Genomic DNA, 13,969 nt, shown 5'->3' with positions numbered 1-13,969 from the left:
TTCTACATCCTAATCACCTAATTCATCACTAGTGCATTACCCACTACCTAACATCCTCAGAATGAGAAGGCAAAACACAGATTGACCATTTATCTAGGAGTTACTGTATATACAATGGCCAGTGAAAATTCCATTGGTGAAAGGTGTGCATTATGTAAGGGATACACCACAACGGCTTGTCCTGTTATTGTACGGCAAGGCGGGGCGTTGATGTGGAGGAGAGCCCCTTCTATGTCCTGCGTCATGCAGTGTTCTTTGAATACTACATCTATCAGTTCTTTATTAGCACCTTACGGTAGGGGGTTTGGTGATGGGTAGGTTAACTGTGCTCTCGGAGAAGCCTTTCTCTAAGCCTTTAGGTGTCCCCGGCGATGTGTGGAGCTCTTAATGTGCTTTATAAGTGAGTGACTTTAGACAGGCTTACCTATGACTTAACCTACTGTGGATACTATCGCTCTCTTTCTCTCACTCTCTCTCTGTCTCTACTTTTCTCTCTCTCCAACTTTCTTTCTCTGTCTCTATCTCCACTCTCTCCCTTTCTCTCTCTTTCTCTTCCCATCTCCCTCTATCTCTCTCTCCCTCCATCCCGCTTTGTCTCTTTTTTCTATCTTTCTCTCTTGTTTGCTCTAGCCTGTTCTGTTGCTCACTCTCTCTTTCCCTCTGGTGTTCTCTGGCTCACAGTCTTTCTTAGCAGTCAAAGGTTTGACGGAATAGTAGAAGGCCTGAGGCCTTTTTCATGCTCTGACACATGATTGAAGTGTTTTTTGCCAGTTGAGTTTGAACAAGTGAGAAGTGAGACTAATTGGTAATTAGGTGTGGCATTTTGAAGGCCAGTGATTTCCAGGTGAACCAAGTGTGCCTAATGATTCGATTTGTGGTTAGGCTTTTGCAAAAATGTGATTTCGAATTTCTATATTAGCGAAAACAATGGAATTGTGCTTAGCAGTCTGGAGTCTTGTTGTTGATACATGAGCTTTGAGTTTTCCGAATTTTGTGCATAGTTAAATTTTTTGTGTGTAAACAAAGGAGAAAACTGTAATGTTAACCATGTCCCAAAGTAGCACATGTAGTTACATTGATTATCGTACATATATATATTGCTATCATGTGATAGTGTTAGCTGGCTCTTTGGTAGTGGCAATGCCATTATGAAATCAATCAGTAAACACACCATATCATTTTCATGCTTGCATTTATTTAGCTATGTCTAGCTTTCAATATTTATAAAATGTACAGCAATGGATCCACATCCATAAAGACTCACAGATAGAAAAAAAAAAGTCTTCCGGTAGATCATACCACATATCCGTTCACACAAAAATGTGTTGCCAGTGATGAGGGTTAGTTTGACAGAATAAAGAGTAACCTTGGGATTTTAAAAGTAACACATTGCATCACACAAACTCAAACACTTCATCTGAACTCCAAAGAGGAAAGAAACCTTTGCAAGTTGTCTCACAGAACCAAACACAGGGCATACACTGCGACCATGTTACCATGGCGCATCAGAGAATTTTTAACCATTGCGAAAGTCAATCGATGGAAAAAAACAAAAAACTGGCAATGTCCATAGAAGAACTTGATTGAGTCCAGGTAGAGAGTGGTGTAGAAATAGGAAGGGATGAAGAAGGAGAGGGTCCAGAGATTCATAAGTGTCTTTATACGTGGGAGACAGCAGATCTCTATGCAGCCACAGAGGAGACTTCTGTCTTGCTTGAGACTGAGGACTCATCATCCACAGCACCGCCCATTCCAATAGTGCTGAGCATGCAGTTACGGAACTGGATTGGAGAGGAGAAAATGGTTCACATTAAAGTTGTAGGCAGCTGCATTTCAGGACTGTGAAAACAAACTCCCAAAGCGGTTCTCGAGGTAATTTGAGTTTTGAGTACATAAATGATAAATGGTAAAAGTTCAGCTAGTGTAACTGCAACCGACTAGAAGAGATCTATAGAGAGACGAAGATATGTTTAAAAACTTTGGGTGTATGAGAAGTACTCAGCGCATATAAGGATATGGACCTATGGAATTGAGATAGATTACTGGTCCCAGGTCTGTGCAATAGGCCCATAAGAATACCATGGAGCATCGTCAAGTGTGAAACAACCTACCTGCTTGTTGAACAGCACATAGATGACGGCGTTGTACAGCGCTGAGCTCTTTGCAAAGAAGGCAGGGACGGCCATGCTGATGGCAGTGAAACTGGCTCCCCTGTTGAAGAAGATCCAGGCGGTCAGCGAGGCATATGGGGTCCATGCCACCAGGAAGCCTAGCACCATCAGGATGCACATGCGGGTCACTTCCTTCTCAGCCTTCTGGGTGGAGGCAGAGTCCTGCTGTTGGGCTGCAGCCTATATTGATTTGTGGCGAAAGAAAGAAGGATCACGTTAAGATAAATGAGTTTCCAGTTTCACAATGTTTCGGTTTGCTCAATTGATTGTTAAGTTGAAGGTATAAAGGTTATTTAATATGTTTTCGCAATGAGACTAGTGATGTTCCCTATAAATGAACCTATATATATTAGCTACACATAAGGGATCAGACTAGCCCTGCCATTGAAGCTAGCATAGAGAAAATCCCTTAGGATATAGAAGAGGCTTAACTTGTTAAATAAATTCACTTACAGCTTTGACGGTCAGCACAAGGCTTCCGTAGGTGAAGCAGATGAGGAAGACTGGAACGAGGAAGTGGACAGTAAACATGTAGATGACGTATGACTCGTTGTTGTAGCCTTCAGCCAGGGTGTAGTAGTCTGGTCCACAGGAGCACTGCATTCCCTCTGGGAGGTACCTGGGGGACAGCAGGAAAGATTCATCAGAATAAAATATACCAACACACGGTCTCTCTGGTCATATCACTATGACTAGAACAAGGGGCCATTGTTTCATAAATACCTGGACCATCCGAAGAGTGGAGGGCCGGCGCAAGCAAAGGCCATGATCCAGGTGAAACCAACTCCGGCAGCGGCGTGGGTGTTGGTGAACTTGAAGCTTCCCATGGGTTTGCAGACCACAATGTATCTCTCCACAGCCAGGACCACCAGGGACCACAGAGCTACTTCACCTGGTATGCGAGAGTTGAATATAAGAAAAGAAACGGTTGCAATTGACTGGTTTATAAACCAGTAGCCATGCATGACGCTTGCAGGCCAACATACCTAGTGCTCTTACTTTGCTAGTGTCTAAACTATAAACATAGCTTTGAATCATTAACTGCACCTTGTGACGCTGAGATAGATTCAGGTGTCTAGACCATTTCATACTTTATCGTCCCTGTGGAGATAGCCATTACAAGTTCTAGCTCCAAGACAATGAGAGAGAGACAACTTATGCCAAAGCAAGGCAAGAAGAGGTTCTGGTCTTTACCTCCTAGCGTAGCCATGAATCCCTCCACAGCGCACGCGGTCGCTCCCAGGATGAAGTAGCCGTTGAGGGCAGATGTGATGGTGATGGTGAAGCCGAAGCAGCACATAATGAGACCAGCCACAGCCAGGTTGACCAGGATGAAGTTCAGGGGTTGTTGGAGCTTCTTGTTCTGGAAGGTGACCAGCAACGTGAGAGCGTTGATGGGGGTTCCGGTGCAGATCAGGAAGAACATGTAGACAGCCAACATCTTGAACATGATGGGATCGGCAAGATAGTACTGCTGGTATTCGAAGGGGCTTCGTACAAGCCCAGTCCTGTTGGACATGGGGATGTAGAAGTTCTTCCCTTCTGTTCCGTTGGCCTCCATCCTCATTCTCTTGATGTAGTCCCTGTTGTATGGTGTCTGTGGGCGCTACGAGAGTAGGTCCACCTCGGAGAATGCTGGCTGTATCAAAGCATTTGATTTATATATCCCACTGATCCCACCTTCAAATTAGGTTAGGGAGGAAGTTGGTAGTAATTGCTGATGGTACAGAAGATCTTAACACAAGATAAAGGGATTGGAATGCTTAATCGTTTGGCTCGTTGTCAATGGATTAAGCTGCCAGTTGAGGTGTTGCTCTGGGGTGCACAGAGCAAGGTCTGTAACGTAGACTTTCACGCTAAAGTAAAATAACCAGACTAAAGACTGGTTAAATATTAGTTCATATTTGAATTGTCCTCAACTGCAAGTTTTACTTATAATGAAAATAAACTTTAAATATAATAATAATAATAATAATTAATTTTATTTGATGGCGCCTTTCATAGCACGCACGGTCACCTTACAGGGCAGTGTTTAAAAAACAAAAACAAAATCAACAATCATAAAAAACACAAGAACAAGATACATTGAAACAATTTACAAAGGTGGGGTGAAATGGGTGGGAGACAATGAATTAGATTGAATATGTCAGTTTAAAAAGACGTGTGTTTAGACGGGACTTAAAAGTGGAGAGAGTGTCAGAGTTCCGGATGTCAGGTGGGAGGGTGTTCCAGAGGTGGGGGGCAGATCGGCTGAATGCCTGGACCCCATGGTGACCAGGCGGGCGGGTGGTACAGTGAGTTGAATTGAAGAGGAGGACCTTAGAGTGCGGGTGTTTGTATACATAAACATTAGTGTATAATAATGTGAGGCTAAGATATATGAATATATATATATATATTCGTTTATATATATATGTATATATATATATATATATATATATATATATATATATATATATATATATATATATATATATATTCGTTTATATATTATATATGAATAAATTTATTAAGCTCAATAAATTTCAATAAATTATTCAGTTTTATGTAGCGGGTGGTTGCTAACCCATGTAGAAAGATTCACATTTGTTTTTCTGCATCGCCCTTAGGGGGCAGTATATCACAATCTGGATTGGTCAGATTGCTATCTTTAAATTTACGTATTGATTTCATTGTCAAAACTAAATAAGCAACATAATTTAACATTGCATGGTTGCAATGTTATTCATTGGGATAAACTGTAAATATTTACATCAGAAATAGATGACGTTGACCAAAGCCAACATTCTACGAAGGTTAAGGGAGATCAAGAGAGGAGTCGTTAGCGAGTGCACTGTGTGCAGTGCCCGCGAATAGGCGAGCTTTATTCCACCTCCGACATCACAGGTTAAACTTCAGTAATTAAGGTGAATCCAATCAAGAAGAAACAGGAACGTTTAAGCTATACGTCCAGATGGCGTCGGGAGGCAAACGGTCATAATGCGACACCACCGGGGCGACTTAGCGGTGTGAACGTAGGCCTACAAAGAGATTCTGCCTGGATTTCACGTGCTTGTAGTTAAGGGATAGAATTAGCCTCCCATTGACGTCAATGAGAGAGCGAGAGCAAGAGCGAGAGGTTGGCATGATGTTTCAATGATGGTTAAAAATAATTATAATTGAAGAATCAGCAGATATTGTAGTATTCAAATATTAATAAATTGTTTGTTCAAAAAAATATGGTACAATTCATTAAAATACATTATTATACCATCAAAATTCTCCCTTTAGCCTTGTGGTAGGTTGCAATTAGGCTACTAAAAACTCAGTATTCCTAATATCAAAAATGTAAATGTTCAACACATGTTTTATTCAAATTCAGAGATACAAAGTAAACAGGTCTGCACTCTAGAGGTGGTTCATGAAGCGTCTCCCGAAAGCTAGGTAAAGTTCAGTCTATATTGGTATGGGCGGAACGGTAAATAAACCACGCCTACAGGTACTGATTGACCCAGGTAAATCCTCACTACATAGACCTCTGAAGAATAAGTCCCGCCTCCGAGGCTCCTGGTTCCATCGGTTAAATGTCTATGGGAAACAACATGGGGTTCTTGAATGATTGTACATAAAAAACTCTGTAGGTGGCGAAGAAGTAAAAGCTGCTCACGTTTTGAACTAAGCACTCTTTCCATCTAGATTCCACTTGGGTTCTGGATCGTCGGCGCCGTTAAAGTACAATTTATAAACGTTTACTACTTGCGGCGCCGACAATCCAAAACCCAAGTGGAATCTAAATGGAAAAAGTGTGTAGTTCAAAACGTGAGCAGCTAGAGCAGGGATGGGCAACTTTCATGATAAAGAGGGCCACATTTTTCATCATAACCATCGGAGGGCCACATGACTGCACACTTCAACTAAACGTGAGCTGAGAGAAGCTACACAATTTTGAATTTGGTAGATATGATTTCCTGTATTCTGGTGCATTTTGGCCACTACCTAAAAAATCATCCAGAATCATAACCTATATACGGTATGTTAATTGAACCAACATACATTCATTTCATGTTTTCCATGCTCAAACAGCCACATGAATGGTCAGTATTTTTATCAGTGCAAAGGGCTCACATACATCATCATTCAATGAAGTCAAAAAACTGAAAAACAGTGGCCCAACATTTAGTGCAACAACTCAATGAACTCAAACCCAACAAGCAGTTGCGGTAGTTGTAGTGGCGACTTAAGTGGATATCTTTAATGACTGATATCGCTTCAGACGCATGGGTTTGCCTTCGAATTCTATGAATTCTTCTCATCTTTCTTGACCGCGTTTTCTGTAACTCGATCAATTATTATTATTCTCTTTTTTTTTTTTTTTTTTTTTTTTTTTTTATGTGCGGGCCTGACTGAGTGAGGATGCGGGCCGCACTGAGTGAGTTGCCCATCCCTGAGCTAGAGAGTTTGTTATGTACGATCATTCAAAAACCCCATGTTATTTCCCATAGACATTTGAACGATGGAACCGGAGCCTCGGAGGAGGGACTTATTCTTCAGAGGTCTATGGGCATTGGTAGAATATGGGTACGTAATGACGTCACCCATAGAGGTTCGGCCATATGGTGTGTTGCCGAATCCTCGGACACCAGCCTTCCGAGTTGCGGAGCATTCATAGCATTCCCGTTCGTCTTTGTGATTGTGTCATGAAATTGGTCATTGTTAGCTACATTAGCCTCATTAGCAAACCATTCCGAAAACAAACAACACAACTTTACATTGTATTGCACGCACAGCAAGACCGTGCAATGCATAAATTGATGACCGGAATAAAGTAGCAATGTAATCAAGTGTGTAAGAGCATTTATAATCGACATTAAAATGACCAACGTGGTACAAATACAAAGAAAATAAATCTCAAACACAAAAAAAAGACCACATCAACTTGATTGGTTGTTGCATTGACCACTCAATGTGTAGATAGGACGTGTGCTGAGAAATTCTTGACCACGTCAATCTTTTCTGTCTAAACTGAGTAGGAACAAAGAGTCATCCGAACTTTTAACATAACATACCTCAAACAAACAATAAACATACTAACAAGCGTGCAATAATCTGAGGCCTAACATACAGTCATCCGAGGCCTCAGAAGGGAGTTTGCCCTCTCTAAAAGAGCTCTGAAGTCCAATGCATTAACAAAAGCAAGGACTTCTAGGATGCTGAGAACAGCTCCACCCCTCATTAACACCATAGTATTGGTTAACCAGATGGTAAACTATCGATGGACCTCCTCAGGATGTCATAAAGGGGTGGGGGGACCTAGATGTCCCTAATCAGTTGGAGCCCTGGCTTCTGGCATCTGTTGCTGCAAAACATTTTGTAATGGTTCAATCTCTTACATGTGTGACACTTTGCTCATATGTTGGGAAATTTGCCCACTACAGGCCAATACCAGTTATACCACTAGGCCTATCCTTTATTCTGCCAAATCACTTTTATGCCTTAGCCATCATTTAACATCCATATTACAATACTATTGCTCTCCTTATAAACCTCCCTTTTAAAATGTTTAAACTGCATCACTAAATTCAGCTAATCTATATTTTTGAATCATTAGCTGAACATTTGATCCAAAAGTAATAACACACCAATGCTGATGCCTCTAGTCTAGAAGACAGTTCCCCCTTAGTCGTAATTGTCTGATATCACTTATTAACAGTTGTTGCTACTCTTTATTCAATCTTTCAACTTGTTCTGTTCATATTTACCACAGTTTAGCTATTTGTTTAATTCTTACCCTTGATTTTTTTTCCAGCTATTTTACCTTTTTAAATGGCTCGTATGATGACTCCATTTAATCTTTAAACTTTTAACCAATCCTTTACATCTTAAACTTTATTAAAACATATTTTCAACTGCACTTCACACTACACCTGACCTAATGTTTGTAGGTCAACGACCTCAAACCAGGATTATGGTCGGGGACTTAGGTAGAAAGTAGCACACAGGGATAGAGGGACGCGTGCATTTTCTTTCAGGTGTTAAGATTAATTATCCACCTCTTTTTGACACAAGCCCACCTCCCAATCCCCCAGTAATCTAACGTTCACCAGTTTAAGGCTAAGTAGGAAGGTATAAAACCTCCCAACCGGCCTTCACTGGTGGAGTCGATCAAGACGGTTTCTTGGAGTTGCTAGAGATGGGCTGGGACAGTGGACACAATGAGCCTAACGGCACAGAAGGAAAGAACTTCTACATCCCCATGTCCAACAGGACTGGGATTGTACGAAGCCCCTTCGAATACCAGCAGTACTATCTTGCCGATCCCATCATGTTCAAGATGTTGGCTGTCTACATGTTCTTCCTGATCTGCACCGGAACCCCCATCAACGCTCTCACGTTGCTGGTCACCTTCCAGAACAAGAAGCTCCAACAACCCCTGAACTTCATCCTGGTCAACCTGGCTGTGGCTGGTCTCATCATGTGCTGCTTCGGCTTCACCATCACCATCACATCTGCCATCAACGGCTACTTCATCCTGGGCGCGACCGCGTGCGCCGTGGAGGGATTCATGGCTACGCTAGGAGGTAAAGACCAGAACCTCTTCCTGCCTTGATTTGGCATTCGTCGTCATTGCTTTCTAACCCTGCTTTTTTCGATCGCTGATTATTAACTTTACTGTAAAGCTTTAACATGCATATCACAATTGATCCAACTAAGTAAGGAGTCAAGTGAATCCTGATCAATTCCCCACGCTTTTCTTCTCCAGGTGAAGTAGCTCTGTGGTCCCTGGTGGTCCTGGCTGTGGAGAGATACATTGTGGTCTGCAAACCCATGGGAAGCTTCAAGTTCACCAACACCCACGCCGGTGCCGGAGTTGCTTTCACCTGGATCATGGCTTTCGCTTGCGCCGGCCCACCGCTGTTCGGATGGTCCAGGTATGTGACATCACGTGTGTAAAAATGGAAGAACGTGCAGATGATATTGAAGAATTGTTCCCGTTTATTGAAGCAATTTTTTTTTCAATGATATATCAACATAATGGTTGCTGATATCCTGATCAATGATTAACCTCACGAAATAATAAATCTCCCCCAGGTACCTCCCAGAGGGCATGCAGTGCTCCTGTGGACCAGACTACTACACCCTGGCTGAAGGCTACAACAACGAGTCATACGTCATCTACATGTTTACTGTCCACTTCCTCGTTCCAGTCTTCCTCATCTGCTTCACCTACGGAAGCCTTGTGCTGACCGTCAAAGCTGTAAGTGACCTGTATCCAAAACGTGTGTTGGAATTGTACTAATACGTGACAACCATTTCTTAGTGGACAACCAAGTCACTTTAAAGCACCTTATTTCAATGTTGTATTAACGGTTCTCCTCATCTGTTCTCCTCCACCATATATAGGCTGCAGCCCAGCAGCAGGAGTCCGCCTCCACCCAGAAGGCTGAGAAGGAAGTGACCCGCATGTGCATCCTGATGGTCCTAGGCTTCATGGTGGCATGGACCCCGTATGCCACCCTGACCGCCATTATCTTCTTCAACAAGGGCATGAGTTTCACTGCCATCGGCATGGCCGTCCCTGCCTTCTTTGCAAAGAGCTCAGCGCTGTACAACCCCGTCATCTATGTGCTGTTCAACAAGCAGGTGGGTTTATCGCTCACATCATCCGGTCCACTTTCCCTTTTCGGTTCCAGGTTCTACAACCCTGTAACCTGACGTATGTTGTACGGTAAACAAATGTATGCTTTTTGTCTCATTCCAGTTCCGTAACTGCATGCTCAGCACCATTGGAATGGGAAGCGCCGTGGATGATGAGTCCTCAGTGTCTGGCAGCAAGACAGAAGTCTCCAGTGTGTCCACAGCCTCGTAAAGATAACCTGAAAAGAGTGTGCTTTTCTGGTTTGTGGTTTCTGAATGCAAAGACATTTTTACAATCTCTGGACATTCTTCTCCGTGCTACTTCGGCTGGAATTACTCTTTCCATGGGTTGAACCGAACTCATCATATCTGAGGAAAAAACACCTAATAGCATCCATTCACTCCAATGTGACCCAAGAGAACAGTCTGGACCGCATCAGCTGTTCATTGCGATCGATGTGTGTGTGTGTGTGTGTGTGTGTGTGTGTTGGGGGGGGGGGGGGGGGGGGGTGTGCGTGGGTGTGTGCGTGTGTGTGTGGTCAAGCTCAGACTCGGCCGCAGGTCAGGGAGTCATTCACCTACATTAGGCCATCATGGCAGGAAATGGCATTTCCTGAAAGATGGTTTTCTGAGATCTAAGCACAATGTCTTGGTGTTCTCTAGAAGAAAGTATTTTCAAGTTGACGGGAACACACATCAATACTGTTAATATCAATACTGTACGCTTTCAGGAACAAACAAATGTATATTTTTTGGTGGAAAGTACGACAATTATTCCATGGATGTTGTCATCTTGTATTTTATAATTGACTAATACACTTAGACATAGGTATATGAATAAATGTATGCTGCATATGATTTTGTTGTCATGTCCTCTTTACTTCAGCCGCTGGTGCTATCAACTATTCAGGTGGCATGGGCTTCTCTCCAGAAGACGATAGACACCAGGGTCTTTTCTTTTTCTACTTTGTGTTTATTATTTTACCCTGTATACTTTTACTACACTGACAAACACTGCCCACATGAAGTGAAGATCAGGAAGTATGTATCGGCATTAGGCCATAGAAACCAGAGCAGGCCAGATATAGTCACCAACACCCAAAACTCTCCCAGTATGAAGGGGAAAAACATGTCTTCACTGGAAGTATGGTGTACTGGGAATAACATCACTTCAAGTGTCAAACAATATCACTCATTTAAAAGTCGCACACTCAATCTTTGGTGGCCGTCTGACCCTAATTTGTAGTTTGTCGTCTTCATGTTCCAGTCCATCCAGAGATTGAATTTAGCTTTGATAAATCCCCTCTCTACTACTGTAGAGGTCAGAGCCTGGGTGGAATATAATCCTAAATGGATTACACCCCTGGTTTCACACCTAGATTTTCTAGCAACCACATGATTCAGCCAATGAGAACAAACATAGGAAGGAAGAGTATATGCGTGTGTTTAAGTTTTACAATTTATTTTATGGTTTCGTTTCACCGTTTGACTGTGACCCCGCCCATGAGATTCAAGAAATGCCTAATTGTACCTCCCCCCATTCATCTATGATAAGACACGATAACACTCAATATAATACGATCAGAAATGTCAATGTTTTATGAAGAAAAAAGGATCTTTTGGAAATGGTGTCTGAGAGGAAGGCGCTCTTTTAAATGGTGAACAAATACTGCCTTTTGAGAGCGTCACCGGCTTGCAGTAACTGAGCACTCTTTACGTTTGGCGTGGGACCGCTGCCCATCAAGGTGAGGCCATTTAATTGCCTCAAGTGGATGCTGTCCGAAGGTGTAATTTCATTAGGACGCTATCCTTTAAGTTTGGACGCATCTAACCTGGTTTTAAACGGATGAATGCGTGCAGGCTGGGAGGCAGCTGGTCAGGAGGCTCAGAATGGGACGGGAGGTTTTCTAGTGGGACGCATGTGGAAGGCGTCCCAGCACGGCTGTCTATGGGACACAGATCCTCACGTGTTACACAGATCAATGTGTTAGCACGCATTATGCAAACATACATTTAACTATTTGAGACATGGCCTACATTGTAGTATATTTCAATTCACATTGTGCAAGTTATTTATGTTATGCATTCATGATAGATCATGGTTTCTCAACGGGGGCGGTACCGGGGGCGTTCGCACAACTTAGGGGGGGCGCTGGTAACGTGATTCTTTTTTCCCATTTAAAAAAAAAAAAAGAATAATAATTATTTTTCTTTTTTTTCCATTTATTGGTTTCTAACCCCTCTACCGTCTCAGCTACTTTTTACTGTCTATGCGCAGTGTAACAGTGGTCATACAGTGTGGTTCGGTCCTACACACGCCCGGACTCCCGTTACATGAGCTATCGTCATGATCTCTATCGCTGATAAACATAACCCAAGTTCGCGGAGTTAACAATTCAATAACCAACACAACACAATCAAACACATGGCCGATCTCTCTCACTCTCTCTCTCTCTCTCTCTCTCTCTCTCTCTCTCTCTCTCTCTCTCTCTCTCTCTCTCTCTCTCTCTCTCTCTCTCTCTCTCTCTCTCTCTCTCTCTCTCTCTCTCTCTCTCTCTCTCTCTCTCTCTCCCCACCCCTGTGACGCTCTGGAAGTTTAATTGGGTTTATTACAGTGATGGACAGTGCTGTTAGCCAATCAGAGGTGAGACATTTGCATGTCATGAATATTCCTGAATATATATATATTCTTTTTTCAACAAAACGACTCAGAGGGCATTCATTGCTATTAGGGGCCAGCGCAAAATCAATGAAAAACGATGCATTGACACCTCAATGTACTGGGACACGAGTGTGAGTGGGGTCGTTAGTTTATTTAATTTTTTTATTGGGGGGGGGGGGGGGGGGGGGGGGGGGGGGGGCGCCAGAGGATCAGGGTAAGGTCAGGGGGCGTTTGCTCAAAAAAGGTTGAGAACCACTGTGATAGATTGTGTTCATGTTCGATTGGTATAATTTTCCGTGTTATCGTTCAACTGTAAACTCTTGATTTGTGTTGTTTGTGTATTGATTGATGTTGAATCTTTATTGCATTCAGTTCACTAACTCACAATTACCAGTGTTTGCCGTACCTACGGTAATCCCTTTATGATCCGTCAAACACAGGTTGATGTGGTTACATGACCTCCTGTGCTTACTTCATTAGACCGTTCCAGTCTTGTGATGTGATTACTTGAACAACCGATAGACTCTCAAACTCAATTACTCCATGAAATGATCACTGCTAAATTAATCTAACACATCCCCGTGGTCAGTATGTCAAACAAATAACAAGTTTAGGAAACGTTGGTTAAAACAGAGATCATGCAGCATTGTTTCTGAAGATAAAGTTGAATAATTACGAAAAGACAGTTAGAATTAATTGTATGTGTTGTGAACAAGAAAAGCAACCCCCTATTCCTTTCGTTATTGTTTTTTGTTGTTTTGGCATTGGATGAAATCAAAATGGGTGTGCCGCTATGACAAGGCATTTGACCTTTGTTTATGCTAACCGTGAGAACATAGTGCTCAGTTAAGGCCTTCACTGAGAGAGAAGAGAGAAGATGATTCTATTCACTTATACTTAACTTAACTTTTTTAGTACTTTGAGGGCGAAAAGCCACAACACAAATTAAACTCACTTTATTATTTAGAACTTTTGTAAATCCAATTTCGGCATCCTTCTTACATTCGTTGGGTTAATAATCTGCGTTGAACAAATCTCATAGGCCCGCTCAACAACCTTCTATTTTCCCTAACCAGATACCGTTCACAATAATGTTAAGAACTAACTGGGGGATAACATACTAAAACCACTTTTGTTATTTTTTGCCATATATGATAAAATCCCTGTTGTAGCCTATATTAACTCATTGCAATACATGTTTATTAATTAGAATATGTGTGTATTTATTGGTATATATACTTTTATAGCATAGGTAATATGCATAACTTATGAATGAATTTCGCAAGTGAATTTCGCATGTTAAACTTATGAATTTAACATAACTTAAAATTCCCAACTCCAAAGACATGGAGGGCAGCTGTAAATGTAAAGCAGCCCTTTCATATACTCTATAGAGCTTTTACATCCGAATGCATTATGGGATTTTTGGAGAATATATTGTCATATTGAGAAGACACTGAAGAGAGTTTTACAGCTGTCCTGTAAAATCCTGAATCAACATAAATATACCATAAGCTAGGCT

The 13,969-nt window shown here is 42.1% G+C and overlaps 2 protein-coding genes across 2 annotated transcripts; one reads left to right on the top strand and one right to left on the bottom strand.

Moving 5' to 3' along the window:
* Window positions 1-1,175: 1,175 nt before the first annotated feature.
* On the bottom strand, window positions 1,176-3,819 carry LOC132470370 (green-sensitive opsin-like). Its single transcript, XM_060068929.1, has 5 exons — window positions 3,366-3,819; window positions 2,895-3,063; window positions 2,625-2,790; window positions 2,112-2,351; window positions 1,176-1,781 (listed from the first exon to the last, which is right to left on the bottom strand). The coding sequence occupies exons 1-5, from the start codon at window positions 3,736-3,738 to the stop codon at window positions 1,683-1,685; spliced, it is 1,047 nt and encodes a 348-aa protein (XP_059924912.1). The 5' UTR covers window positions 3,739-3,819; the 3' UTR covers window positions 1,176-1,682.
* Window positions 3,820-8,292: 4,473 nt separating this feature from the next.
* On the top strand, window positions 8,293-10,643 carry LOC132470368 (green-sensitive opsin-like). The gene is made up of 5 exons (XM_060068927.1): window positions 8,293-8,728; window positions 8,911-9,079; window positions 9,240-9,405; window positions 9,552-9,791; window positions 9,910-10,643. The coding sequence occupies exons 1-5, from the start codon at window positions 8,341-8,343 to the stop codon at window positions 10,015-10,017; spliced, it is 1,071 nt and encodes a 356-aa protein (XP_059924910.1). The 5' UTR covers window positions 8,293-8,340; the 3' UTR covers window positions 10,018-10,643.
* Window positions 10,644-13,969: the final 3,326 nt, after the last annotated feature.

This window comes from Gadus macrocephalus, chromosome 13 (assembly GCF_031168955.1).
Source record: "Gadus macrocephalus chromosome 13, ASM3116895v1".
Lineage (NCBI taxonomy): Eukaryota > Metazoa > Chordata > Actinopteri > Gadiformes > Gadidae > Gadus > Gadus macrocephalus.
This window is presented reverse-complemented; position numbering and strand designations above follow the sequence as displayed.